Here is a 26,567-nt window from a genome sequence, read left to right as displayed (position 1 = left end):
AACTGAAAAAAATAACTTGATAATGGTCTCTCCCAGTATGTGTGTATGTGCATGGTCTAGGAGAATTTTACAAAAGCAAAACTTTTTCCATGAAAAAGTCTATATCATAAATACAATATACTACAATGGAGACATCAGAGAGCCACTGTCATAGTTTGTTAAAGGAAGGACATAGAAGCATTGCAAAAGTGATTCAGATCTTCATATTGGGAGTGTGAAAGGTACAGTAAATGTTCTCAGGGTCTTGCTGAAGATCAAGATGGAGGAAAACCAACTCTTATTTTTGGATTAACAAAAATTAGAAGTCTCTCAAAATGTCCCTATTTGCATAGATGTCTTGGTGAAGTGGCTTTGCATTTTAAAATGACTAATTTCACAATGTTGACTTAACTTTTCTAGCTATCTGTGATGTGTAAAAGTTGTACAAAATCTTTTTAAAGATTTACTTTCTCTGTGCGTGCGTGCGTGCATGTGTGCGTGTGTGTGTACATGAATGCAGTGCCTACAGAGGACAGAAGAGGGCATTGGACTCCCTTGAGATGCAGGTATCAGGCAGTTGTGAACCACTTGACATGGATACTCAGAAAGGAACTCCAGTCCGCTGGAAGAGCAGGAAGTATTCTTGACTGCTAAGCCATCTTCTAGCCCCAGTTGTACAAAATCTTATAGCTAGAGCCTGAGTGTAGTATATAGCTTTGAATACATTGATATATTTTCCTTAGGTAGAGTAAACCAGTTTCTTTATAGCAGGAAATGAAAATGAATGCTGTGAATAATAGGGGAGAAAATCAAGGCAGAGTGTAGACAAGCTAAAACAATCTCATGGTATGAAAATGTAAGGAAACCATGAAAACTTTTGTTTCGGCTCACTCATCCTCAAAATATATTACCTCTTGTCCTTGTAAGTGCTTCTGTGTTATGCTCAGTTCTTCGTTATTTGGTAGATGTAGTTAGAAGTGGACATACTAGGATCGTCATGCGATGGCCGAGAAATGGGGAAGGGAACTGTTCTCTAAGGTTTCTGCCACCGTTTAGCCTGTGAGTCCTGTACTGCATCCATTTAATAATGTTGCTATATGATTGCATTCTTTTTCTTTTTCCATTTTTTGAGACTGAGTCTTACTATGTGTAACAGGCTGTCTCTGAAGTAGCTATGTAGCCCAGGCTAGCTTGAAACTAGAGATTTTCCTGCCTAACCTTCCTAACTTTTAGGTTTATACCTCCACACTTATGGTCCTGAATGGATTTGGATGTTCCTTAATATCCAGTCACCCATAAAAGCATGGGATTTAATACCTACACTAGTGAAGATATCGAAATGGTGTGTACAATGCTCTTAGAATTCCATGTTAGTACTCTTAGGAGCGCTGTAGAAAATTGTAAGCCCTTGGTCGTCTAGTTACTGAGATGACTATCCAGCCTCCCAAGGTGGCTGCATTGGAGGGAACTAAATGCATTGGAATGAGTAAGCTTTCATGTGTTTAATAGACAGTTAACATTCCTTTGTATCCAGCCTCATAAATGTTTATAGGCACAACTTTCAAACATGGTGGTACCCAAGGAGTCTGAAGGTATCCACGCTAGAATCACATGCAGGCAATTCCTTAGCCTTCTTGTTAAATACAAAAATTAAGATATCTTGGAAGAGGATGCAATATGCCTTGTAAGTCAGATCTCTGGCAGTAGACACCAGTGGAAATATTCAGATAGGACAAAAAAGCCAAGGGAGCTAGTAAGTGTTACAATACATTAAGTCAGACAAAATGAACAGCAGAAAAGATCCCCTCCCTTGTTTGAATTACTGAGTAGGTACTTTCTAGTTGGTCTTTGTGTGTGTGCTGTTATATAGTATGGTAGAAGGACCTGCTTTGTATGAAGGGAAGCATAGTAAAGCAATTGGGACATGTCTACGCTATTTGAGTTTCAGGGACTTATAATTGATAAGTAGCTAGAAAAGGTAAGGAAATAAAGATATGGGGGGGGCAGGGAGCAGAATATAAGAATGCTCTTCAATGGGAAATCACTAAAACAGAACAGTTTAAATGGGGAACGCATTCTCATTGGTGTTAAAGTTTGGGGTGTGTAATGAGTGGGAAACATAAATGTTACTATCCTGTTCAATACACATGGAAGGAGGCAGAGCAGTGATGCTGCTTTTCCAGAAGTGGGAGGGATAGTAGGGTAGCCTTTCCCTTGCTTCTTTGCAAGGTTTTTCTTCCTTATGGGAGTGGTACCCTGCCCAAAGCTCTGCGTTTTTTCGAGACAGGGTTTTTCTCTGTAGTTTTGGAGCTTTTCCTGGAACTAGCCTTTGTAGACCAAGCTGGCCTTGAACTCCCAGAGATCCACCTGCTTCTGCCTCCCGAGTGCTAGGATTAAAGGCCTGCACCATCACCGTCCAGCAGCTCTGTGTTTCTATTGGAATAGTAGTTCTCTTTCTTTATTAGTCACCACTGACCCAACCCTCCTCCTTAAATTGTCTACTGGCCACAACTATAGTCCAAGAACAGATTTAAGGCCAGGCTTCAAGTTGAATATTCAAGGCCAGAGTCAGCTAGTGAATTTGAGGACAGCCTGAGAAACATGAACCCCCATCTCACAACAAAACAAAAATTGCTCCAAATCGATAAACAAACACAAACCCAACATAAATCATCTAGTCTAGTGTAAAATATTTGTCATATTCTTGCTCTGTTACCTCCCTCTCTGTCCTTCTCTTCCTCAAATGCAGCGACGACCATGCTTTTGCTTTTAATTGTTGTGAAATTTACTTGTTTCATTTTGAAACAAAATTGTGCCCTTTCGTAAACTCTTTGCATATTGGAGCTGCCCATGGTGCTCCCAACCATGGCTTGGTCTAGAACTTGCTATATATACCCTTTCTTCCCTGTTTTGATAATGCATTCTCTCTAACCTCTTCTGAAAAGCTACAGTGCTTCCCCACAGTATTTCAGTTTGGCCCATGGTGGTGAAATAGTTCAGGTTCCGCTATTTCACTTTTCCCGTTTGATTGCTATATGTCATGGGCTTCTCTTTTATGCCTTCTACACCTGCTCTTACCTTTTAGTGCATTTTCTTTTGGGACTGTTTATTTTTCCCCTTCAGAACTTTACATCATGGCATCCCTTCTACTACCTATTCATTTTCAGCTTAGCTGCTATTTTCACCATTTTAAAGTTATTTCTCTCCCATTAGTCCATTTTCATCTTGGTTTCCCTATTCTAGTGTGGTCATTATGGCTGACTACACACTTTATGCAACCTATTTGCTAGATACATTTCCTAGGATCTCAGTCAGTCTCTTTGCTTCTATCTACATAGGCCTTCTAGGTGGCAAAGTTCTATTTTTTTTTCAGACACACTTGCCTTCTTATGTAGGCATGTGGAATGTGTTCTTTGTCCTTATCACGAGTTAGATAAGACTTTTGAGTTGCTTTGCCCAAAGTGAGGCTAGTTTACAGTGGTCCCACTCATTGCTTTCTGGGCAGTGACCAGCATTTGAGTTGTGGGTCATGCAGCTGTTCTTACTTTACCAATTACATGGTTGTGACACCTGGGAAAATCCTTTGAGGTATTTTATATCCTTGTGTCTGTGATTCCTGGGTCATTTGTTTGGGACTACCAGGTTTATTCCAAGTTCCTTTTTGGAACCTCACCTTCTATATAATGGTTCTTATGGGGGGGGCAAAGAAAGAGAGAGAAGTAGGAGGAGAGAATGAGAATAGCAATGTGGATAAGTTTTTTTTCCCCTTTCACTTCCCTGTGTGCTTTATAGTGAATGATCACTAACTTGATTGGACAGGGCTGTAACAAAACAAAATCCTAGGCTTACTGAATCAGAATGTTTGGAGCTGAGACCTAAGATACTGTTTGGAACCAGCTTCTCAGTGATCTTGGCTTGGGAAACACTGGTTTGCATTGACTGTTCTGGTCCTGATCCTCCTTTCTGGCAGAAGCCTGTTCTTTTAGTGCAGCATTTGATGCTACCATTGGCTTTCTCTCTTGCCACATGAATCTTGCCTTCTTATGTAGGCCACTTAGTTCAGTATCCTGCCTGTGTGTCTGCTGTTTTCTACCCCTTGAACACACCGACTACTGTTAATTAGCAGCAGTGAACTTCAGATGGTCAGGAGTGCTGCTCTGATAAGATCATGTAGAAAGTTACGGGGCCAAGATTTAAGAGGGTGTTCAGTCTTCAAGATTTTATGATGGCTAGAGGGCTGGGTGATTCAGTGGTCATGTACTACCCTTACAGAAAACCAAACTTGATTGCCAGCACCCAAATCAGGTGGTCTACAACCACCTCTCTGACTCCAGCTCCAATGATCCAACACTTTTAAAATTTAAGAAAGATATCCTCCAAGTGGAGGCTTCGGGTGTCCGTTTTGCTCTCTAGGTTGTCATACGCTACATCATGAACATGTTTGTTTTTAGCTTTTGTTTTGTTTTTGCTTCTACCTTTCCTTTTATGTTTTTGTTGCGCCTAAAAACTCTTCATCTAGGTGATATTTGGTATGTTGCTTTGTTTCCAAGAACTGGGAATCCCACCTTGACTTCTGTCCTAAACCTGCAAATAATTTTTGAAAAAAAAAAAACCAAATAATTCTGAGTGAAAATCATGTGGTCACTGACATACCTGCTCTGCTGCCTTCAGACACTTAGGTGGCTATTAAAGCTTATAAATGGTATTGAATTCATCTTCTAGCAGGAGTAAGTCCTTCCCTTATCTGATTCCTCTAATAGTTCCTAGAGAAGAAGATGAAAAATAGCTAAAACTGGATGATGAGGAGCTAGGGGTGGCAAGGATGTCAGGCAAACAGTAGGACAAAGCAGAAGAGCGTTCAGAGGAGGTTTGAGGCCAGCTCCTAAGGGCCCTGAAGGCTATCCTAAGAATTCTGGCTTGAGTGCTAGCTTGATACTGATGGCTTTTGACTAGAATAGGGAGGTCTGATCGAAGCAGCATTTCAGAAGATGAATTGATTGTGGAATCAAGCGATGGGATGCTGAGAGAGCAGTTAAGAGGTCAGAATAATATTCCTGGAGTGAGATGATGAAGGCCTGTACCAGGGCAGAGGCAAGAGGGGTAGAAAGAGGAAGGGGGATGGCTTTATCTAGACTTGCCACCTGAGATCATCGGGGTGATGGGGAGATGAGTTGAAGATATTTCAAGTGAGAGGATGGTGGTTCTAATAACTAAGGAAGCATGCTGTGACGACATGGTGAATGAGTACATTTACAGGGACAGATAACGAGTCCAGTTTGAGATATGGTGGATTTGAGAGGCTTAGTGAGCACCCAGTTAACAGCAAGTTGCTGGCATCTGGAATTCTGGTCTAGACCTATGGAGAGAGGACAGGATTAGAGAAATAGATGTACATCTAGAGGTGAATTGGAATTGTGACTGCTGAGAGAGATGGAGGGCAAGGCTGGCATACCCAGCAAGGAGAAACACAGAAAGAGACCCAGAATGAAGGGGAGATAGGCTGAAAGATGAGAGGGGGAAAGAAGCAGAGGGTTGGTGGAGAGGTGGGGATGGGAAAGAATGGAAGGGGAAGCAAGGGAGGGAGGAAGGGAAGAATTACAGTGAAGAGGAAACGGGAATGCTGAGGATGAGATAAAGTAACCAGGCAGGATGGGAAATCGGAAGAGGCTGTGTTCAGAGAGCTGTCAGAAAAGAGGAGGGGGCCACAAGACATCTGAGAGACCAATAGGAGAGACGAATGAGAGTGAGGTGAGAGCAAGGAGAGCAAGAAAAAGAACAAGAAGGAGAAAAAAGAAAGGAAGAGATAGGAAGAAAAGGAAGGAGTAAGGGGAAAGCTCATCTTCAGTGAACACCCAGGTTTCTGAGGTGGATAACAGAAGGATCACACGCGCAGAAGCCAGCTAGCACTGAGCCAGGAAAGACAGGACAGGAGAAGTATAAAGGAAAGGGGCGAAGACAACAGAGCCCCTTGACTGGCGCAGAGATAGGATAAGATGAAGTCAAAGATAACAGTGGGGAGATATATCTCAATCTTCTTTCCTTACCACCTTCCTTGAATCCAACTGTGATGATTTCCTGCCTCTTTGTTGCTCTGAACAGGCAGCCTCCTCCTGCTTTGAAAACTTTGCTTTCCTCTGTCTGGAATGTTCTTCCCTGTAGGTATCTACATTGCTCACTCCTTCATATCCCTTACATTGCTGAAATGTTTTCCTCTTGGTGAGGCCTATGTTGATCACCCTATTGTGAATCAGCCCCTCTACTTATTCCCCCTGACATTGTACCCATGCTCCTTAGTCTATGGTGTGTAGCTTGGGATGTACTATGACAGAAAAATTTAATATGCTTAGTGTCCTTCCTGTCACCACCTCTCTAGAATATAAGCACTCTACAGGTATGAGTTTTGCCAGTTTATTTTAGTTGTTGAATCCCTAGTACACAGGACAAATGTTTGTTGAATGAGTAAGGGAATTATGTTGAATATGAACAATTTGTGAAAATTGAAAAGAGGATAAATGGAGCAAATCTCTGATGTGATTGTACATTACTGTGACTTCTTTGGAACACAGACAACAGCAGAAAATTCTAATCACCATAGGGCTCTGTTCAGTTGAACTTTGGTGAATGATGATTTTAGCTAATAGGTTAACAAAGCAGGCTTACTGAATGAGGCTATTTTCCTTGATACCCCCTTTTCTATCAGAGATGAAATGGCTGTGCGGTGGTTGTCAATAACAAATAGACTCTGGCTCGTGAAAGGGTTAGTAAGCCATGGCAGGGCAGACAGACTAATAGGAAAGGACAAGGATAGAAATGCGTGCTTCTTGATAGAGGCTTGTTTTTTTTTTCATTTGTTTGTGGCCAGAGTACAAGGAGTATTGCACCTAATTTGGAGGGAGCTCTCCACACCTTCCATAGTTGCATTGTGACCAACTTGGAAGCAGAGCAGGATACTTTTGAAAGGTTTATAAAGCAAGTGTGTACTTCCTCTGGAGAGCTTGAATTGGCTGTGTCACTCAGATCCTTCCCTATCCATGGATTAGAGAGCAGCTGTGAAAAAGACCCCCAGTTGTCTTTCACTGCCCTTGCTGCTCAGGTATGGACGCAGCACTCTGACTGGGTTGCTTGGGCTAAATGTCGAGAATATACTGTCCCTCAACTGTATGCAGTAGATTGAATTTTCTCAAAACATTCAAGCATATGTGCCTTTGAAGATAATTTAAAAATCACTCAGGGTGATTGACGGTGTCCTCGTCTGCATCCTGAAATGTGGATTACTGGAAAACTGGTGTGATCTTTTCCTTCTTTGGACTTTCATTTCCATAGCAGGCTGGCTTGTGAGAGTGATCACTTAAAGCATTTTGATGCCATGATTACCTTAATTTTAAGTGTTTCATTGTAAAAGGTGGCAAAAGTAGCTGTGCTTGTTCTCATTTTTAATTTTTTTGGCATTCTTTTCCCCAGGGGGAGTGGCCGCAGCAGATCCTATCTGGCAGTGAGTGGCTGTCATGATCTCTACAGCACCCCTCTACAGCGGCGTGCACAACTGGACCAGTTCTGACCGGATTCGCATGTGCGGCCTCAACGAGGAGAGGTAAAGCTGTACCTAGTCACTTTTGGGGGTGGGACTTGGGGACAAGATTCCTGTTTGTTTCTAATTTTCCTCAATCATGGGGATCACCTGCTTTGCCACACTGTCCCTGTTCCAGTGAAAATGAGGAAGCCATCAGATGACCTTTGCCACCTAGAATTATCTGTGTCGTTATTAAGAATTGTCAGATTGTGGAGTAAAGAAAAGCTCAGGTGCTTGCTGTTTTCATTTTTTATGTCAAAGTTGGCTGCTTAAAACTCCATGTAAGATATTTTCGTCTCTTGTCCAGGGCTTGGAAGAAAGTTGATCATGTAGCTTTTTAAATAAATGTAATTTATTTATTTTGATTTCATATGCAGTTGTGTTTTGCCTGCATGTCTGTCTGTGTGAAGATATCAGATTCTCTGAAACTGGGGTTACAGGTAGTTATGAGCTGTCATGTGGGAGCTGGAAGTTGAACCTGGGTCCTCTGGAGGAAAAGCCAGTGTACTCTTAACTGCTGACCCATCTCTTCAGCCCCTCATCATACAGCTTTAAGGTGGGAACCGGTCGTCAGAGTTTTGGGGCCCAGTACTTCCTGCATCAAGAAACTAGCAAAAATTTGTCAGGAAGACCTTATGAAGTATCCAAGGAAGATGAGGTTTTAATATAAAATTGAGTTGCTGAGGCCTGCCTGGTCTGTATGTGTGTTTCAGTTTTCTGATTATTGGTTGACCAAGAGAGGCCTTTTAAAAATTATACCTCATATTGAGGGTACCCAATTGTCCTTCAGAGTTTATATTTTCCTTTTATAACCCCTGGCCAAATTGCTCTGTGTGGTGGTTATGAGACCTTTTCCAACTTCAAGGCATTGTTCTGGTATTTTAATCTATTGACTATTTAAATTCAAATACGCCATAGGAATTACAATGGGACTTTCCCTCCAGTTTAAGATCTGGTGTCTTCAAAAAGAAAAAGAAATAAAGAGCCTGGTTTAGGTCAGTTGAGATGGTTCACTGGGTAAAGATGCTTGCTGTTAAGCCGGACAACCTGAGTTTGATCCTCAGAACCCATTAGGTGTAAGGAGAAAATAAGTCCCACAGGTTGTCCTCTGATCTTCACGTGGCCACACCAGTGCTACCCTACACCCCAAATAACTCAATGAATGTAAAAAAAAAAAATACAGCTGGAGTTTCCCTGGTAAACCTAAAAGCCGTCCATGTGTTGGGAGAGGTAATGTTGATAATTTTGAAGGGTAGAAAGAATGCCAACTTTTGCTTTTACATACTAGGTTTTTGTGGCTCTAGGGATGAAATACTGGGACTCAAGAATGCTCAGCTTCATGTTTGTGGGTTTTTTGTTTTTTGTTTGTGTGGTTGGTTGGTTTTGGTTTTTCGAGACAAGGTTTCTTTGTGTAGCCCTGCTTGTCCTGGAGCTAGCTCTGTAAACCAGGTTGGTTTGGAACTCACAGAGATGCACTTGCCTCTGCCTCGTGAGTTGCTGGGATTAAAGGCGTGCTTGTTTGTTTTTTGTTTTTAATGATTTTTTTCCTTTGGTTCTTAATTAGAGAAGTATGTACTTGTCTGAGACTAAGTTTAGGAGAATAAACCCTTTTATTTTCTTACTCCATTAGTACCTGATAGCTTTTTGGTTTTTGTACTGAGGAATGCATTTAGAGATGGATTTTAAAAAGAAATTTAATTTTAGAATACAAAAATCAAAACCAATGAAAGTAAGGTGAAATTCTTCTGGGAGGCAGCAGAAAGAAGATTTTCCTTTGTGTATTGAGGTCTGTTCTCAGATCATTCTGAGAGATGATATTTGGCAAGGCAAGGTGGTGGTTGTGATTTGTGAGTATACACTGGTTGGCCATGTTGTTCTAGTTATAAGTAGTTGAGGCTGACTTAGAGCTGTGAGCCTGAGCCTTCAAGATGCTAGTGTGCAAGCTAGGCGCGGTTACTCACGTCTGTAATCCCAGTACTCAGGAGGCTAAGTGGATTTGAGACCGCGCCTGAGCTACCTATTAAGTTTTAGGCTAGCCTTGGCTATATAAGTGGGACTGTCTCAGTAAAGCAGGGCAGTTGTATGCTAACCTGAGAAATTAAAAAACAGTGGACAGATTACCTTGGTTCACTGTCTGTGCTATATTCCTTTCAAGAAGGGAGTCGGAAGTAGATGTGAAATATGATTTTCTATTTTTACAGACCTTTCTTTAGATGCTAAATTAGCAAATATGCCCAGTGGTTAAGGTGACCTTTTAAACATTGTCATTTCTGATCCCATCTTCCCTTTGTCGCCTTCTTACCACAGTCTAAGCTATGTTACAGCTGATTTCCAAAATGTAATCTCACCCTATGTGCTTTTTTTTTAGACAGTGTCTCTTTCCTGCTGCCCAGGCTGACCTGGAGCTTACTATTATAACCTAGGTAGACCTCTGACTTGTAGTAATCCTACTGCTTCATCCCAACTGCTAGGATGTCATGTGTGAGCAACCATGCCTGGTAATTAATATTACACATATACTATATAATATGTCTTTTCTCTCTCTCTCTCTCTCTCTCTCTCTCTCTATATATATATATATATATATATATATATATATATATATATAATTTTCTATGCGTATGGGTGTTTTGCCTGCATGTATGTCTGTGCACCATGTGTATGCCTGGTACCCATAAAGATCAAATAAAGGGCATCAGATGCCCTGGAAATGGACTTGCAAATGGTTATGAGCTGCCATGTGAAGGTTGGGAATTAAACTCAGGTCCCTTGAAGAGTAGTAGCAAGTTCTTTTAACTGCTGAGCCATTTCTCCAGTCCCTACCCTCTCCCCCATTTTGGAAACAAGAGTCTTGCTATGTAGCATGGGAAGAAAGTCTTCCTGTCTTAGCCTTAGTACCATGATTACAAGCATGTGCCACCAAGCCCGGCTTTACTCTATGGAAAAACCATCTTCCCTCATCCTTTCCAACTTACTGTAGACCTTACAGATGTGAGGTATAAAGCTGTATTTGGGGATGAACTTAAAATGACATTGTAGAAGTCTGGCCAGCTTCATCAAATATGGTTGAGAACAGGAGGCATTGCCTTTTTGACTGTTCCAGGCGGTTGGTCAGCTTTATAGTCAAACCTCCAACTAAATCAGCTTGCTTGCTTCTGGCATTTAATTAAGTATTTATTCAATACAAGAGCAAACCAGTAGTACATCTTAGTATATTGCTGGTAAGTGCTGAGGTGTGGTGTGAACAGGTCCTATGGAGTTTCGATGCAAGAATGATGCATTTTCATGGGACTATCAGAGGACATTGCCATCCTGAGCCCAGGCTGGAGAGATGAATTAGGAGTTTGGGGTGAAGGCCAATATCCATATTTCCTTGAGTGTTTGGGGAAGGCCTTGGCTGGAGTAAAGGGGGTCCTGGAGGAGCAGTAAGACTTCAAATAGGAAAAGTCTCAGGGGCTGGTCTCATGCATTCTAGGTTGACTATTTCTCTTAGACCAACAGGAACTGAAAAGGGCCTGCATGACAGGTCCAGGTGTGTTAGCCTTTAATAATTAGGAAAACAGCCCTGAGAGGTGGTGGCTCATTTTGGTTAAGTTCAACAAAGCCTTGAACATACCAACTGGCTTCTAATGGGAAGAAACAGAACTTATTTCCAGTCCTGATGGGAATCTCCTTTTATTTTCCCCTCACCTATATCCCCATAACCTTGCTCAGTTGACCCAGCTCCCCCCTGCCCCCCCGCCCTCACCTCTGCCTTTCGGATCCCAGGCTCCTCTCTCAGCGGAGTGTTTTTTAAATATTTGCTCAGCTTTGCATCCCCCTCAGAGGATTTGAAACATCATCGCACACATTTTCCCAGAGCTTGGGGGCTGGTGGTGAGGTTTAGGCATGGCTGAAGTAGCCAGAAGTGCTGCTTCTGCTGCCACCACCCGCTTCTCTGCCTAACTCTAGGCTTCCCTGGCTGGCTTGCAAGAACATAGCTTCTGCTTCGAAGCAGGATTTCTGCCCAAGGAGGAGCCCACCAAGTGGGGAGGGTGCATGGTCAGGAGGGGAAAGAATGTAAACAAATAGTGCCTTCCCATGTGGAGTTTTGGAGGCAGGGACTGCTGTTTCCCCCTCACCCTCACAGCCCTCCCCCTAAACCATCCCTGGTGATTCTAGTTGGAACATGCTTCTTCAGCCCAAGGCTTGGTGCATATAGGTCCTGCTTTTCTGGTCTCTCGGGAGTTGATGCGAAGTGTGTTTTTCCCTTTCCTTGGGGCCCTCCCCTTCCTCAAGACCCCCAACTGCCTCCAAAGCCCTTGCCTCACAGTCAATTTGTTCCAGCAGTGGAACCCTCCCACTTCTGCCACCCTAGCTGATTTTTAAAGGGGACAAGCCTTTCCCCCTTGGTTAGCCCCTTCTGGAGCACTGAAAAGATGGGGAGAGGACTGTTCTGATCCCCATTGCCATTTTTGGTTCTTTTGCCCCAGGTACAATTTGGGAGTCCCTGTTTCAGTCAGAGGGAGAGAGTTATTTGCAGGGTACTCTTCCTTGTTGGAGGTGGCTGCAGGCACCCCAAATACCTTTAGACTAGAGTGGTTGGTAAGGCAGGGGCTGACTTTTCTTCACAGGCTGTATTAGATCTCTGGCAGGGCTCCAAAGATGGCAGGCAAAATCAAACAAAGAGCAGGCAAAGCAGTCTTATGCTTTGCCCACCAAGAAAACTTGCTGCAGCTTTGTTCTTTGACCCCCACCTCCTCTGCAGCCACTCCCACCCTGGCGGCTGCCCTATTGATATGCTCCCTAGTGCAGGGGCAGTGTGTTCCTGCTGCACTTAAGAGTACCAAACTTTGACTGGGTGTTTGTCCTTCAACTTTAACAGCTTGATCCTTTTGTTTATTTGTTTTGTCAAATGTAACATTTTTGAAGATTCTTACCTGAATTTAGAGAGTTCTTTATGAACAGGTGGGGGATACAGTTGGGTTTTCCTCCTTGGAGCCGCAGCTTTCTGGCCTTAAGCCTTTACTTACAGCACAGACCAATATGAACGTGAAGTCTGTGGCTTTGAGGGGCTCCCTTTGGAAAGGGAGGAAATGTGGTGGTACAGAGAGGCTGAAGGGAAGGTGCTCCCTGTGTATTATGTATGAGATGGGAAGATGCTGGCTGGAGCCAGGTAGAGTTCTAGAACCATTCCTTTGGAGAGAAAGAAGTATATGTTCATTCGTTTGTTGTATCGTTTTGCCATGTTTAAATTAAGATAGGGTCTTTATGATGTAGCCTTGCTAAGGGCTTGAAATTCCTTACACAGACCAGAGTCTAGGCTGGCCTTGAACTCAAAGGAGATCCACCTGCCTCTGCCTCCTGAGTGCCAGGATTTAAAAAGATGTGGATCACCGCCACATTTACTCCATTTAGCTGTTGTTTGAGACAGGGTCTCCTGTAGCCCAACTAATTTTGAATTCCTTACCTTCCGGTCTCCACTTCCTAAGTGTTCAAATTACAAACACATGGCACATGCTTGGCTAAATGTAGTATTTTTAAAGAGCCTCTTAGTGTCAGTGACCAGATAGCCTCAAATCAGTGTTGTTGTATGTGCTGGTAAATGTGAATGTGTACAGTCTCCAGGCATGCCCGGCCCACTGGATGAACAGAGATTCAGATTTGGACTAGTCTTAAACACAATGGGAATGGTGATTTGTTTTGGAAGAGAGTTACCCTAATATGGCACTTCCCATATAGACTTGAAACAAGCTGAGATTTAAAATGAAATGAATTTGCATGCCATTGAGGCTTACGGGTCACATCTATCTCTGTTTTGATGATGCCCTGTATTCCTAGATTGAAATGGTCACCTTGACGGGTAAGCTCCAGGGCAAAGGAGAAGGTGCTAAGATGGGGTTCTTCACACTTTTTGTGAGAACACTAGAAAGCAGGATAAGTAGCCCCAAATTCTGGTCAGACAAGGTTCCTATTGAAGAACTTGCAAAGCCGCATGCGGAGACTCTGCTTTGCCTCCTTGATCCCCTTAGTACTCTGCTATCCCCTGAAGCCACCATGGAAAGTGAGATAGGAGGGTTTTGTGGGAAGGCAGGCAGGCAGGGCTGTCTAGAGAAAGTGTCAGTGGCCTAAGCCTGAGCTTATGTCCCTTTTCTGGTTGTGTCTTCCCTGCCAGAAGAGCACCTCTTTCTGATGAGGAATCCACGACAGGTGACTGCCAGCACTTTGGATCTCAGGAGTTTTGTGTCAGCAGCAGTTTTTCCAAGGTAAGGATCTATGTTTTATCATATGCTGCCCATCAAAGAATGAGTAAATAGCTGAGAATGGCAGCAAGAAGACAGATGTTGCTCTAGATGAGATAGAAATTGGTACATTGGTACTTTGCAGTTGGTTGAGTTGCAGAAAGGACCAGCAGTTACCTCTTAGGGGCCTCAGGATACTTGGATCAGCTGCTGGGAGCTTGCTAAGATGAGCATGCTGTTGTTTCATTGCAGGTGGAGCTCACAGCAGTTGGAAGTGGCAGCAATGCCCGGGGGGCAAACCCAGATGGCAGTACAACAGAAAAACTTGGGCACAGGTCAGAAGATCAGCCTGATGATTCCCAGCCAAAAATGGACTATGTTGGGAATGCAGGAGAGGCCGAGGGCCTCCTGATGCCACTGAGCAGCCCAGGAGACGGGCTTAAGCTGCCCACTCCTGATAGCACTGAGGCCAGCCATAGCAGGGCCAATTGCTCCTGGACTTCCCTAAGCACCCAAATGAGCAAACAGGTTGACTGCTCGCCAGCCGGGGTAAAGGCTTTGGACTCTCGGCACAGTGTTGGGGAGAAGAACACTTTCATTTTGGCAACTCTGGGAACTGGAGTCCCTGTGGAGGGAACCCTGCCTCTAGTTACCACTAACTTCAGTCAGCTTCCGGCACCTATCTGCCCTCCTGCCCCTGGGTCGGCCTCTGTGACCCCATCAGTTCCCGATCCATTCCAAGTTCCCCTTTCTGTCCCAGCCCCAGTGCCCCACTCAGGACTAGTTCCAGTCCAAGTTGCCACATCGGCTTCAGCTCCTTCTCCTCCCCTAGCACCAGTGCCCGCTATAGCTCCAGCACCGCCCTCGGTGCCTACTCTCATCTCTGATTCAAACCCTCTCTCCGTGTCAGCCTCTGTCTTGGTGCCTGTGCCAGCGTCTGTTCCCCACTCAGTCCCAGTGCCACTGTCGGCTCCTGCTCCTACTCCTCTAACTGTCTCTGTTTCTGCATCTCCCTTGGCCCTGATCCAGGCTCCTGTGCCTCCTTCAGCTCCCACTTTGGTCCTTGCTTCTGTCCCAACTCCGGTTCTAGCTCCCATGCCAGCATCCACGCCTCCAGCAGCTCCTGCCCCTCCATCTGTGCCAATGCCCACTCCAACCCCATCTTCTGGCCCGCCTTCTACCCCCACCCTTATCCCTGCTTTTGCTCCTACACCGGTGCCTGCACCCACCCCAGCCCCAATCTTTACTCCAGCCCCCACGCCCATGCCGGCTGCCACACCAGCTGCCATCCCCACCTCAGCACCCATTCCAGCCTCCTTCAGTTTGAGTCGAGTGTGTTTTCCTGCAGCTCAGGCACCAGCTATGCAAAAAGTCCCCCTGTCTTTTCAGCCAGGGACAGTGTTGACCCCTAACCAGCCGCTGGTATACATCCCACCTCCGAGTTGTGGGCAGCCACTCAGTGTGGCTACACTGCCAACTACTCTGGGAGTCTCTTCCACGCTCACGCTCCCAGTCCTGCCATCTTACCTACAGGATAGGTGTCTTCCAGGTGTGTTGGCCTCCCCAGAGCTCCGCTCTTATCCATATGCATTTTCTGTGGCCCGGCCTTTGGCTTCAGACTCAAAGTTGGTCTCCTTAGAGGTGAACAGGCTCTCTTGTACATCCCCATCCAGCAGCACTAACACCCAGCCTGCTCCTGATGGGGTCCCTGGGCCTTTGGCAGATACCTCCCTCACCACTGCTTCTGCCAAGGTGCTTCCAGCTTCACAGCCTTTGCTGCCAGCCCCCAGCGGGAACTCAGTCCCACCACACCCCTCCAAGATGCCAGGGGGCACCGAGCAACAAACAGAAGGAACTTCCGTTACCTTCTCTCCTCTCAAGTCACCTCCACAGCTGGAGAGAGAGATGGCCTCTCCACCCGAGTGCAGTGAGATGCCTCTTGACCTTTCTTCCAAGTCCAACCGCCAGAAACTTCCATTGCCGAACCAGCGTAAAACACCTCCCATGCCTGTTTTGACCCCTGTGCACACCAGCAGCAAGGCCCTCCTTTCCACAGTTCTGTCTAGGTCTCAGCGCACAACTCAGGCTGCTGGCAGCAATGTTACTTCCTGCCTGGGCTCCACTTCTTCACCTTTTGTTATCTTTCCTGAGATGGTGAGGAATGGAGACCCAAGCACCTGGGTAAAGAACTCAACTGCTCTGATCAGCACCATTCCTGGCACTTATGTGGGAGTGGCCAACCCAGTGCCTGCATCCCTGCTGTTGAACAAGGACCCAAACCAGGGCCTTAATCGAGATCCTCGCCATCTCCCCAAGCAGGAGCCTATCTCCATCATTGATCAAGGAGAGCCTAAGAGCACTGGTGCCACTTGTGGCAAGAAAGGCAGTCAGGCTGGTGCTGAGGGACAGCAAAGCACAGTCAAATCCCGTTATACCCCAGCCCGCATTGCCCCTGGGCTGCCAGGGTGCCAAACCAAGGAACTATCTTTATGGAAACCTACAGGGCTGGCAAATATGTACCCACGATGTTCTGTCAATGGGAAACCCACTAGCACCCAGGTCCTGCCTGTTGGCTGGTCACCATACCACCAAGCATCTCTGCTTTCTATTGGCATTTCCAATGCCGGGCAACTAACCCCCAGTCAGGGGGTGCCTATCAGGCCCACCAGCATTGTTTCTGAGTTTTCTGGTGTGTCATCTCTTGGCTCCAATGAAGCTGTTCATGGACTTCCTGAGGGGCAGCCACGGCCTGGGGGCCCCTTTGCTTCAGAACAGGATGCTGTCACAAAGAACAAAACTTGCCGAATTGCTGCCAAGCCTTATGAAGAACAAGTCAATCCTGTCCTCTTGACTCTCAGCCCTCAGACAGGGACCCTGGCGCTATCTGTTCAGACTAGCAGTGGGGACATTGGAGTGAATCAGGGACCTGAAGAATCTGAGAGCCACCTCTGCTCTGATAGTACTCCTAAGATGGAAGGCCCCCAGGCAGCCTGTGGCCTGAAGCTGGCAGGAGACACAAAGCCTAAAAACCAAGTGCTTGCTACCTATATGTCCCATGAGCTGGTCCTGGCCACACCCCAGAACTTGTGCAAGATGCCTGAGCTGCCTTTGCTACCTCATGACAGCCACTCTAAGGAACTCATTTTAGATGTGGTTCCAAGCAGCAAGAGGGGCCCCAGCACAGACCTTTCACAGCTTGGAAGTCAGGTGGATCTGGGGCGGGTGAAAATGGAGAAAGTGGATGGTGATGTGGTCTTCAATTTAGCCAACTGCTTCCGGGCTGATGGTCTCCCAGCAGTTCCCCAGAGGGGCCTGGCTGAAGCTCGGGCTAAAGCTGTGCAAACTCGAGTCAAGCGGGAAAGTGTTGCGGTCTTTACTTGCAAGAACAATTGGCAACCAGATGAAGAGACAGAATCTCTGCCACCCAAAAAGGTGAAGTGTAACAAAGAAAAGGAAACTGAGGAAGAGCCGCAGCAGCAGCAGCAGCAGCAGCAGCAGCAGCAGCAGCAACAGCAACAGCAGCAGCTGCCGCCGCCACCGCCACCACAGCCACATGATAAGCCTGTGGTCCGGAGTTCCCTGGGATCCAAGGTTGGTACCAGTGTATGGCTGAGAACTCCTGATGGTCTGCTTAGCTTATGGGTCTCTGCTGAATTTGACCCCCTCCCTCCCTACTACTAGACAGTATTCGTGGTCTCTATATTTTTTACCTGGAAAGGGCAAAGCTCGTTCCATAGGATGTAGGAAATGATTTCATCCTTGGGGCCAGGGAAGCCATTGTCCTAGATAAAGCTGGAAAGCAGAAGAACGTACTGGTGAAGGAAATCACTTAATTACAGGCTTTTCCTCAAGGACCAGTTCTTCCTGGTCCTTTAAAGATGATAGACCACTGGCCTTGGCAGTTTGAGGCCCAGGGAAGGAAGGAACTTTTTGATAGGGTCTTTTTGGCCCTACATCTTCCTAGCTCTGTGACATTGATTAAGCTTGCTAGTTAATCCCTCTTACCCTCAGTTCCTTCATCTCTGCAATAAGACAAATAATAGTACTTATTCTGAGGGTTGGTGGAAAGGTTAAATGAGATGTTGATATGAAATATCCAGAATGGGCAAATTGGTAAGAGAATAAGTAGCCTGATAGTTGTCTAGGGCTAGGAGATTTGTTGAATGAACCGATTAATGGGTTTCTGTTCAGGGTGATGAGATAGTTCCTGTAGGAGACCAATGGTGATAGTTACACAATTCTGTGTTTACACTAAAAACAATTACATTGTACATGTAGGTAAACAAATTAAATTGTACAGCATAGCTCAGGAAAGCTGTTAAAATTGATGAGACGGTGTGCAAGTGCTTAAAATGGTACTTGGCACATAATTAAGCACTCAGTTGGTGTCAGTAGCTCCTTTTGGTTTTAGTATCACAAATAGAATGACTCCTGCCCTCATGGAGCTTATGTCTTGCCATGTTGACTTAATGATAGGTAGGCATAGATAGCTCTTCCTGTAGGAGATGATTAGTTCAGTAGGCCAATTGAAAAACGAGTGGAGCAGAGAATAAAGTTACATGATAAGGAGAAGGCATCAAGCACTTCCAGTCCCCCCCCCCTTTTGGAAACCAAATAATCCAGGTGTTTTGTTAGGTCACATTTTGTTGAGAAACACGTGACTGATAACTAAGCTAAGATAAGGCATTAATTCAAAACAGCCCATTGCTAGGAGTGGCCAAGAGGCAGATCAGGTTCCTGTTGCTTGCTTGAATTGTATTTCTTTCAAAATTATTATTGCATTTATATTTATTTGTGTGTGTATATGTGTGGTACATGCATGCTGCAGCATCTCTATGGAGGTCAGTGGACAATTTCAGCAGTTCTCTTTCTACTGAATAGACCCCAAGGATTAAACTCAGATCATTTTGTGTAGCAGCAAGCAGCTTTACCTGCTAATGCATCTTGCCTGCCAAAGAATTATGTTCCATTTGATGCTGCCTATCCTTTATTCTTGTTAACTCTGTTAACCTGAACACTGATCTTGATTCTCCATCCTCCCAACTTCTTGTGTAGTTGGAGTGCATCATATATTTTTACTTTCACTGCTTCCCTGGCAGAAGGTACAAATGTTCTAGATGTTCTGTTATGTCTACTTTAGGATGTAAAAGTTAATGATCTATACTCAAAAGAGGCAACTAAAAACAATATTTAGAAATAAATAGGACATGTTCAAGTTGTAATGTATTGAACTTTATTTCTCCTGACTTAAAATAGTTGTTCTTTGGATGGACCTGAAGGCCAGATTTTAAGCAGTCATCTTCATTTTCCCCCTTTCTCCCTAGGTCTTTGTTTCTTGATACTTTGGTTCATAGGAACTAGCAGTAGCTTAAGTTTCATTCAGTTTAGTCCTCTGCTGAGTAACGGGTAATGCCTATACCTAGAGAATTGAGGGTTCTTTCCCCTCAAATATTCCATCAGTGAGAGAGCTGTCATCCTCTTTGCTGGAACTGGGGTTTGATAACTGTACTGGAAGGTGATACAGATATGATTAAGGGAAAAAGTGTCAGTCTTCATCCTAGTGACTAAGTAGCTGAGAAAACCATGAGAGAAGAATAGTTTGTTTTGGCTCACGGATTTGGAGATTTCAGTCTCTCATAGTGGGAAGAGTGTAGTGGAGTAGAACAGCAGCCCGTGGCAGCCAAAAGGGAAGGAAGGAAGGAGAGAGGGAAAGAAAGAGAGACTGCAAATACGATTGGATGTCTGCAGTACTGGGCTCCCATTTTCCTATTTTGTGTTTAGGTGTGCTCTTGTGTGGGGGTGTACATGTCCCCAGGTACCTGTGTAGGCCCAAGGTCAGTCTTGGATGTGATTCTTCGTTAGCTGTTTATTTTGTGCTCTGAGACAGGATCTTTCTCTGGAACCAGGAGCTCACCAATTATAATACAGTTTTTGAGGGATGCACCTAGCTCTGCCTCCCTAGTGCTGGAGTTAAAAGCACGCACTACCCCACTTAGTATTTTTCTGGTGATGAAACTCAGGTCCTCATGTTCTTGTGGCAAGTACTTGACCTACTGAACTACCTTCTCAGCCCATCACTTTTCCATTTTCCATCTGAGTCCTCGGCCTGTGGTTGGTATGATGTTCCCTACCTTTACAACAGGTCTCTTCCTTTCTTAGTTAATTCTCTCTGGGGAAAAAAACACAGATACACCCAGAGGTACTTAGCAGTTTGTCAATTTAGCCAAGTTGACAAATCAGGATTGACCACCACATAACTTCAAAGATTTTTGTTGTTTTGTTTTGGTTATTTTGGGTTTTGTTGTTGCTGTTTGTTTGTTTTTTAGTTTTTGAGACAGGATTTCTCTGCGTAGTCCTGGCTGTCCTGGAACTCGCTCTGTAAACCAGGCTGGCTTTGAACTCACATAGTTCCTCTGCCTCCCAAGTGCTGGGATTAAAGGTGTGTGCCACCACCGCCCGACTTATCCCATTTTTGTTTAGTGTCATAGAGGGACCTGAAAGCTTGTGAAAATCTGTGGCTTTTGGGTAAAGTTCCTGTAGTGTGTAATCTGATAAACCAGCAGTATATGGGAATGGGACTGAGCAGCAACAGTTGATGAAGAGACGGCAAATAGGGGAGGACATTTTTGAAGGCTGATGAGAAAAGGCCCAGATCTGAGGGCCAGAAGTCCCAGCTCTATCTTTCTTACTGCAGGTATAAATGAGCTACTTTGCAGGGTGACCTGGTAGTGGCATCCCTTGAGTTAGTATGGACGCTAGACTGTGTGTGGCCCAGGACAAGTCAGTTGACCTATTGTCTTAGAGTCTCAGTTTTTCATCTGTTCATTGAGATAGTTGTTATGATAAAGCAAATGCTAGAGTTCAAGGTGATACAGAGTGTAAAGCAGCCTTCAATGTATACTCAGCTTCACTATGAATGGTATACCAGACCAGGCCCTGTCCATTGTCTTCACAGGGAGATGTCTTCACATCTCCTATGTAATTTCCTCTCCTTGCTGTAGTTAAATCCATTTTCTGGCCTTAACTGGTACATGAGAAAAATTTTTCTTGACAGTTCTCAGAATTATTTTTAATTGATAGTAATATCATTCACAGTGATGTTGCTTAAACTATGTAGCTATCCAACTTGCGGAAGAGGCATTTTTCTTTAATCCCTATCTCTTACTTGTGTATGGGTATACACAGAATGGGTCCTGACTTTGGACCTTTTAAAACAACTTTGGATGTGTGTTCAGGGGCCATGAATACAGATTTTGTAGACATCTTTAAAATTATATGGATGCCTGAAGGGATCAGCAACGGCATTTGACTCAGTCCAAGGGAGCCCTTATAGCCCACTATGTCATATTGCTGTGACACAAACACCCCCAGTCTTAACTCTGGGAAGCTCATATCCATGCGTGAGCAACAGGCGCATAACTTGACTGTGGGAGAGCATTCTTAAGAAGCAAACCTGACCTCAAATCTGACTCTTTCTACCTTTTCATAGTGCCGGAAGCTGCCTGGAGACCCCCAGGAACCCACCAAGAAAAGCCCCAGAGGGGCTTCAGATTCAGGAAAAGAGCACAATGGAGTCAGGGGAAAGCACAAGCACCGGAAGCCAACAAAGCCAGAGTCCCAGCCTCCAGGAAAACGAGCTGACGGCCATGAGGAAGGTACCCCAAAGGCTATGCATGACCTTGTAGCCTAAGCTCCCCAGGGATCCAGTGGAATTTTGTGGGGAGAGAGTAGTTGAGAGATTGAGTAGAAAATGAATCCTTCTCTGCTGTGGAGTAGAGATAGATTTGGAACCTCTGAAGTCAACAGCCAAGGAGGATGGATGTTTTCTGGCCTAATGCATTAGATTACCACACATTCTGAAGTCTTAACATTAAATAAGGTGACTTGTAAACAGATAGAAGTTCTACAATAGAGTCACTAACCCATTTCCATGAGGTGGGATTAAGACTCAAAGAAGAAGCAGCTGTAAGAATACTTAGACAAAAACAGCAGAATTGGGATTCATAACACTGTTTTCTCTACCTTTTGGTATGTTGGAAAACTCCCATTCTAAAGAGGTTAAAAACCAATAGCTGACTAGCTAGCTTGCTAGAAAGGTTTACGGATGTCTCAAGCCCTTTTTTAATCATTTAAGGATACCCAGAATGTTTGGCTTGGGTATGGGGTATGCTTGACCTCTATACTCTGTTGTAAATGGTCCCTCAGTGCTTTCATGGGAGATGACCCAGGCATTCCTGGCTACAATAGTCCACGTACATGATCTTGCTCATTGTCCTTGTATACTTGTTTCCATTTGTCTACTGCTTCCTGCCTTAACTTGCTACAGCTCAGTTAGAATGTAACGAACAAAGTTAACCTTTGAGTTACATAAACAACAGATATTCTACTTTGGGGTATGCTGTTGAGTTGATTGGATGCATTGCCTTTATTGGTGCCAGTAAAAATGACCTAGCCCCCAATTTTCAAAACTACATTCCCAAAGAAATGGGTAGTGATGGTGGCATAAGGAGAGTTAGTTGGGTTAAGCCAGGGCAACTGCACTAACAACACTAACCTTTTGGTTTTCTCATTTGAACATCCCATGTGGGCTTTCTGGTTTATAGATTTCTAATTGTGATATTTCTGCCTTCTGCCCCTAAACCACACATCACTCTAGGTTCCTTGGAAAAGAAAGCAAAGAGCAGTTTCCGTGACTTCATCCCTGTGGTTCTGAGCACTCGGACACGAAGTCAGTCTGGTAAGTAAGACTAAGTAAGAGTAAAATCTTGCCTTGCCATCCTTGAAAAGGTGGTTTGGATGGTTTTGCCATTGGTGCAAGTAGACAGTTGGAATTTTGCTTCCCTGTGCTAAAATGACAGGCTCCTTGCAGGAACAAGAGAGTCCTGGGTGTGGGCAGAGGGATCACCTACAATTTTAGGTGGTTTTCTTAGCTTTGTTAGATTAGGGATTTGGCTCTTGTTAAGAGCCAGTGATGTGATGTGGGAGGGTCTTCTGTTTGAGTTGATTTCATTGGTTAATAAAGAAACTGCCTGGCCCATTTGATTGGCCAGCTCTTAGGTGGGCGGAGTAGACAGAACAGAATGCTGGGAAGGGAAGTTAATAAATCGCCATGCCTCTGCTCTCTGGGTCAGACGCGATGAAGCTCCGGCCCAAGATGAACGTACGCTAGAATCTTCTCGGTAAGGCACCACTTTGTGGTGCTACACAGATTATTAGATATGGGTTAATCAAGATGTGAGTAAGAGGCTGAAACTAATGGGCCAGGAAGTGTTTAAATGAATATAGTTTGTGTGTTGTTATTTCGTGTGTAAAGTTAGCTGTGTGGGAGCCGGGTGGGATGAAAAGCTGGCCTGCCCGCAGCTCCTCACTACAGTGATGGGAGCTGGGCGATGGTGGCACATGCCTTTAATCCCAGCACTCGGGAGGCAGAGGCAAGCAGACCTCTGTGAGTTCAAGGCCAGCCTGGTCTAAAACAGCTAGTCCAGGACAGGCTCCAAAAGCTACAGGGAAACCCTGTCTCAAAAAAACAAAAAAGAGCCAGTGATGGAAAGAAGAAAGGCTTCTGCCACTCAGGAAGTTTTGATAATACCTATCACATAGGGTAATGAGATTAAGCCTAAAGGTCTATACTTGAGATGGACCTCAGTGATCATGAGATGGATCTGTAGCTCCTTTGCTGGTATGGCAGACTGTGATATGGGAAGCCAGGAGGTCTTCCCTTCAGAGGAAGAGGAGGAGGTGCTTCCCACTGCAACTAAGAGGAGAAAGGTAGAAAGGCATTGAGTGTTCTGGGCAGGCACTATCACTTTTGATCCACTGAACTTGTCTAGGGTCTAAAGAAGATAGTCATTTCCAGTTTGTGCTCTTTTCTGCTGGCTCTCTGTTGACACACAGGACAGAGATGGTTGCCTGCATTCACCCAGATTTCCATGCAAATTGGAAGGAATGGAGAAACATGACCCAATGAACAGTCAATGATCTGACATCTCCTTAACTGGCACCCCAGCACATGGCGAGTGCTCTGTGGTAATTGGGGCTTATAATGATGACCTGGAGGCCTCTCAAAGTCCTGAAGTGTCCTCTGAATCATCAAAGAGTGATTACATTATGGCCAGTCCCATTTTTGTGTTAAACACATCATTGAGCTGTATTTGATTCTTTGGAAATTGGTGATTTCTGTGTGATCTCTATGGTGATTCTGTATTAACCGTAATATTAGATTAACTAGAACACACTGTTTCTGCCTGGTCCCTATAATGCAAAGTTTAGTGGGATAGTTGCTATCTTTAAACAGTCTGACCAACTCGAAGCTTTGGTCAAGGATGCCCTTTTCCCTCCAACCATTGCTGTCTTCTGCTGACCTCACTGGGCTCTAGGGATTGTTGCGTTAACAGCTGGGCTTTGGGAGAAACATGGTGGTGTTGTTTCTGAGGAAGCTGCTAGATCTCCTGTAGTGTAAAACTAGACCAATTTTAGAATTGTGCTTTTATTGTTAGCAGAGTTAAGGGTAAGTGAGGAGAGAGAAAATAGCCTCTTGGCACGGTGGCCCAGCAGAGTAGGAAAGATGCTGTTTGTCCCCGGGTGATCAGGAGTGGAGGGGGTGTGCTTTCCCAGCTGTAAGGAACAGCTGCAGTGGATGGGCAGATGGACGAGAAAGAAAACTCCACCCTTGAACTTCTGGCTACTCTGTAGGGGGTGGGATCAGTTTAATGGAAGCGGGCCTGCTGAGTTCTGCTGGGACATGCCTGAGTCAGGCTATGTCCATAGGAACGAGACTCCTTGCTTCCTGTTAGAGACACTCTTCTTTTGTGATGATTCTGCTTGGCCAGGGTAGCTCTGTTGGCCATAATGGTGAATCACAGAGTTGTTGGTTCCTAAGTTGTAACACCAGGCTTCCTTACTTAACCCTTGCCTTCAGCTCAGATGGTCTTTACCAAACAACAGAGAACTGCAGTTCTTTCCTGCCCTTTATGCTATGTTTAGCTCCTGGTAAACACTAGGCAAGAAAGGCTTCTGCCACTCAGGAAGTTTTGATAATACCTATCACATAGTTTGTGAAATGAATCCAGGAAACACTGTGCCATGGATGAGTAAGGATGGTTTTTACTACTTCAGAATTGTATGGTATTTTGTACTCTATAAAGTAAGTACTTAAACATAAAAGACTGTCCTGTAAATATACCACTAATAACTGACAAAGCCTGAACTTGAACTCTGTGAAATCCTACTCCAGGATAGTTGTATCAATACCATACTTAATCCCTTGAAGAAACACCTGAAAGCCTTCTGTATATTTCATTCATAGGAAGCATCTGTAGCTCCTTTGCTGGTATGGCAGATGGTGACATGGGAAACCAGGAGGTCTTCCCTACAGAGGAAGAGGAGGAGGTGGCTCCTACCCCAGCTAAGAGAAGAAAGGTGAGAAAGACCCAAAGGGATACCCAGTACCGCAGCCATCATGCCCAGGACAAGACCCTGATGAGCCAAGGCCGCAGACATCTGTGGCGAGCCCGAGAGATGCCCTGGAGGACAGAGGCTGCCCGGCAAATGTGGGACACCAATGAAGATGAGGAAGAAGATGAGGAAGAGGGCCTGGTGAAGAGAAAGAAACGGAGACGACAGAAGAACCGAAAATACCAGACTGGAGAGTACTTGACAGAACAAGAAGAAGAGCAACGTCGGAAAGGGAGAGCAGGTAAGGTTGGCCATGGGGCTGCTATCCCTGTTGTGAAGTCAGCCAGGAAACTGCAGGCACAGTGGCATTCATACCACCTCTTCACCAGTATGTGGCTTCAAATCTAGAAGGAATGAATTCAGACTAGCCTACCGGTAAACTGAGGACTTGGAAACCCCTGCCTTCCACCTTCTTATAGATGTCTGACCCTATGGTTCATGCCACGGTGACTTTCTTGGCATGGGCCACTGTTGTACTAGGGAGTTTTGGTTGGCTTGAAAGAGTCAAGTCTTTGGAGAATATAGGTTATCTCTTTTGTAATCTTGGGTTTTAAAAGGGGGTGGGGCTGGAGAGATGGCTCAGAGGTTAAACACACTGGCTGCTCTTCCAGAGGTCCTGAGTTCAATTCCCATCAACCACACGGTAGCTCACAACCATCTATAATGAGATCTGGTGCCCTCTACTGACCTGCAGGTATACATATAGTGTGTGTGTGTGTGTGTGTGTATGTGTGTGTGTGTGTGTGTGTGTATGTATGTATATTATGTATCCATGCACTGTATACATAATAAATAAATTTAAAAAAAGAAAGGACAACCAGGTGTGGTGGTATAAGCCCATTATCAAGCACTCGGGAGGTTGAGGTAAGAGGACAGTGAGTTTGAAGCCCTGGGTTACATAGTGAGATCCTGTCTTAAAACAAATAAGAAGGACATTGGCTGCCATACCTGGGATGCCTTTGCTCATAAACTAAAATGAAAAGTTGTAGTTTTCTAAAGGCAACAGAAAAACTTGAAATATATAAAATCTGGTTTCTCAGTTAAAGCCACAAGTAGTTTTTCAGAGTCAGAGTAAAGTTCTGAGGTGACATAGGTGACAGTATTTGCTGGTCCTGAGCTGTGAAAGCAGGCAGTTCAGAAAGAAAACTTTCTGTGACCATGTTAAATGCTTTAAATAGGATCATGGAGGGATAGACAAGAGGCTTATACCAGTATCCTTCATTAGCTACAGTTCAGGTTCGTTCCCATAGTAGGTTTCTAACTGAACAAAAAGCCCATCTCTGGATTCCATAGGAACATGTTCATCTTCCTTATTCACTGACCATTTCCCTTGAAGCAGCAAT

At 44.7% G+C, this 26,567-nt stretch overlaps 1 protein-coding gene across 5 annotated transcripts in view; it reads left to right on the top strand.

The window, feature by feature from the left end:
- Positions 1 to 26,567, top strand: part of Bcorl1 (BCL6 corepressor like 1) — a 63,989-nt gene that overhangs the window by 11,453 nt on the left and 25,969 nt on the right. For 4 of the 5 annotated variants that reach the window (XM_038316997.1, XM_038316998.1, XM_038316999.1 and 1 more), the window contains 6 exons: positions 7,441 to 7,570; positions 13,704 to 13,794; positions 14,023 to 17,361; positions 21,260 to 21,425; positions 22,427 to 22,507; positions 25,076 to 25,465. In XM_038316997.1, coding sequence (XP_038172925.1) covers positions 7,485 to 7,570; positions 13,704 to 13,794; positions 14,023 to 17,361; positions 21,260 to 21,425; positions 22,427 to 22,507; positions 25,076 to 25,465 — 4,153 coding nt within the window. In that variant the 5' untranslated portion in view covers positions 7,441 to 7,484. Of the gene's footprint in view, positions 1 to 7,440; positions 7,571 to 9,917; positions 10,048 to 13,703; positions 13,795 to 14,022; positions 17,362 to 21,259; positions 21,426 to 22,426; positions 22,508 to 25,075; positions 25,466 to 26,567 lie in introns of those variants that run through there. The other variant, XM_038317002.1, reaches the window with a different exon arrangement.

Source organism: Arvicola amphibius, chromosome X (assembly GCF_903992535.2).
Source record: "Arvicola amphibius chromosome X, mArvAmp1.2, whole genome shotgun sequence".
NCBI lineage: Eukaryota > Metazoa > Chordata > Mammalia > Rodentia > Cricetidae > Arvicola > Arvicola amphibius.
The sequence above is the reverse complement of the archived record's forward strand: the minus strand, read 5'-3'. Positions and strand labels throughout refer to the sequence as shown.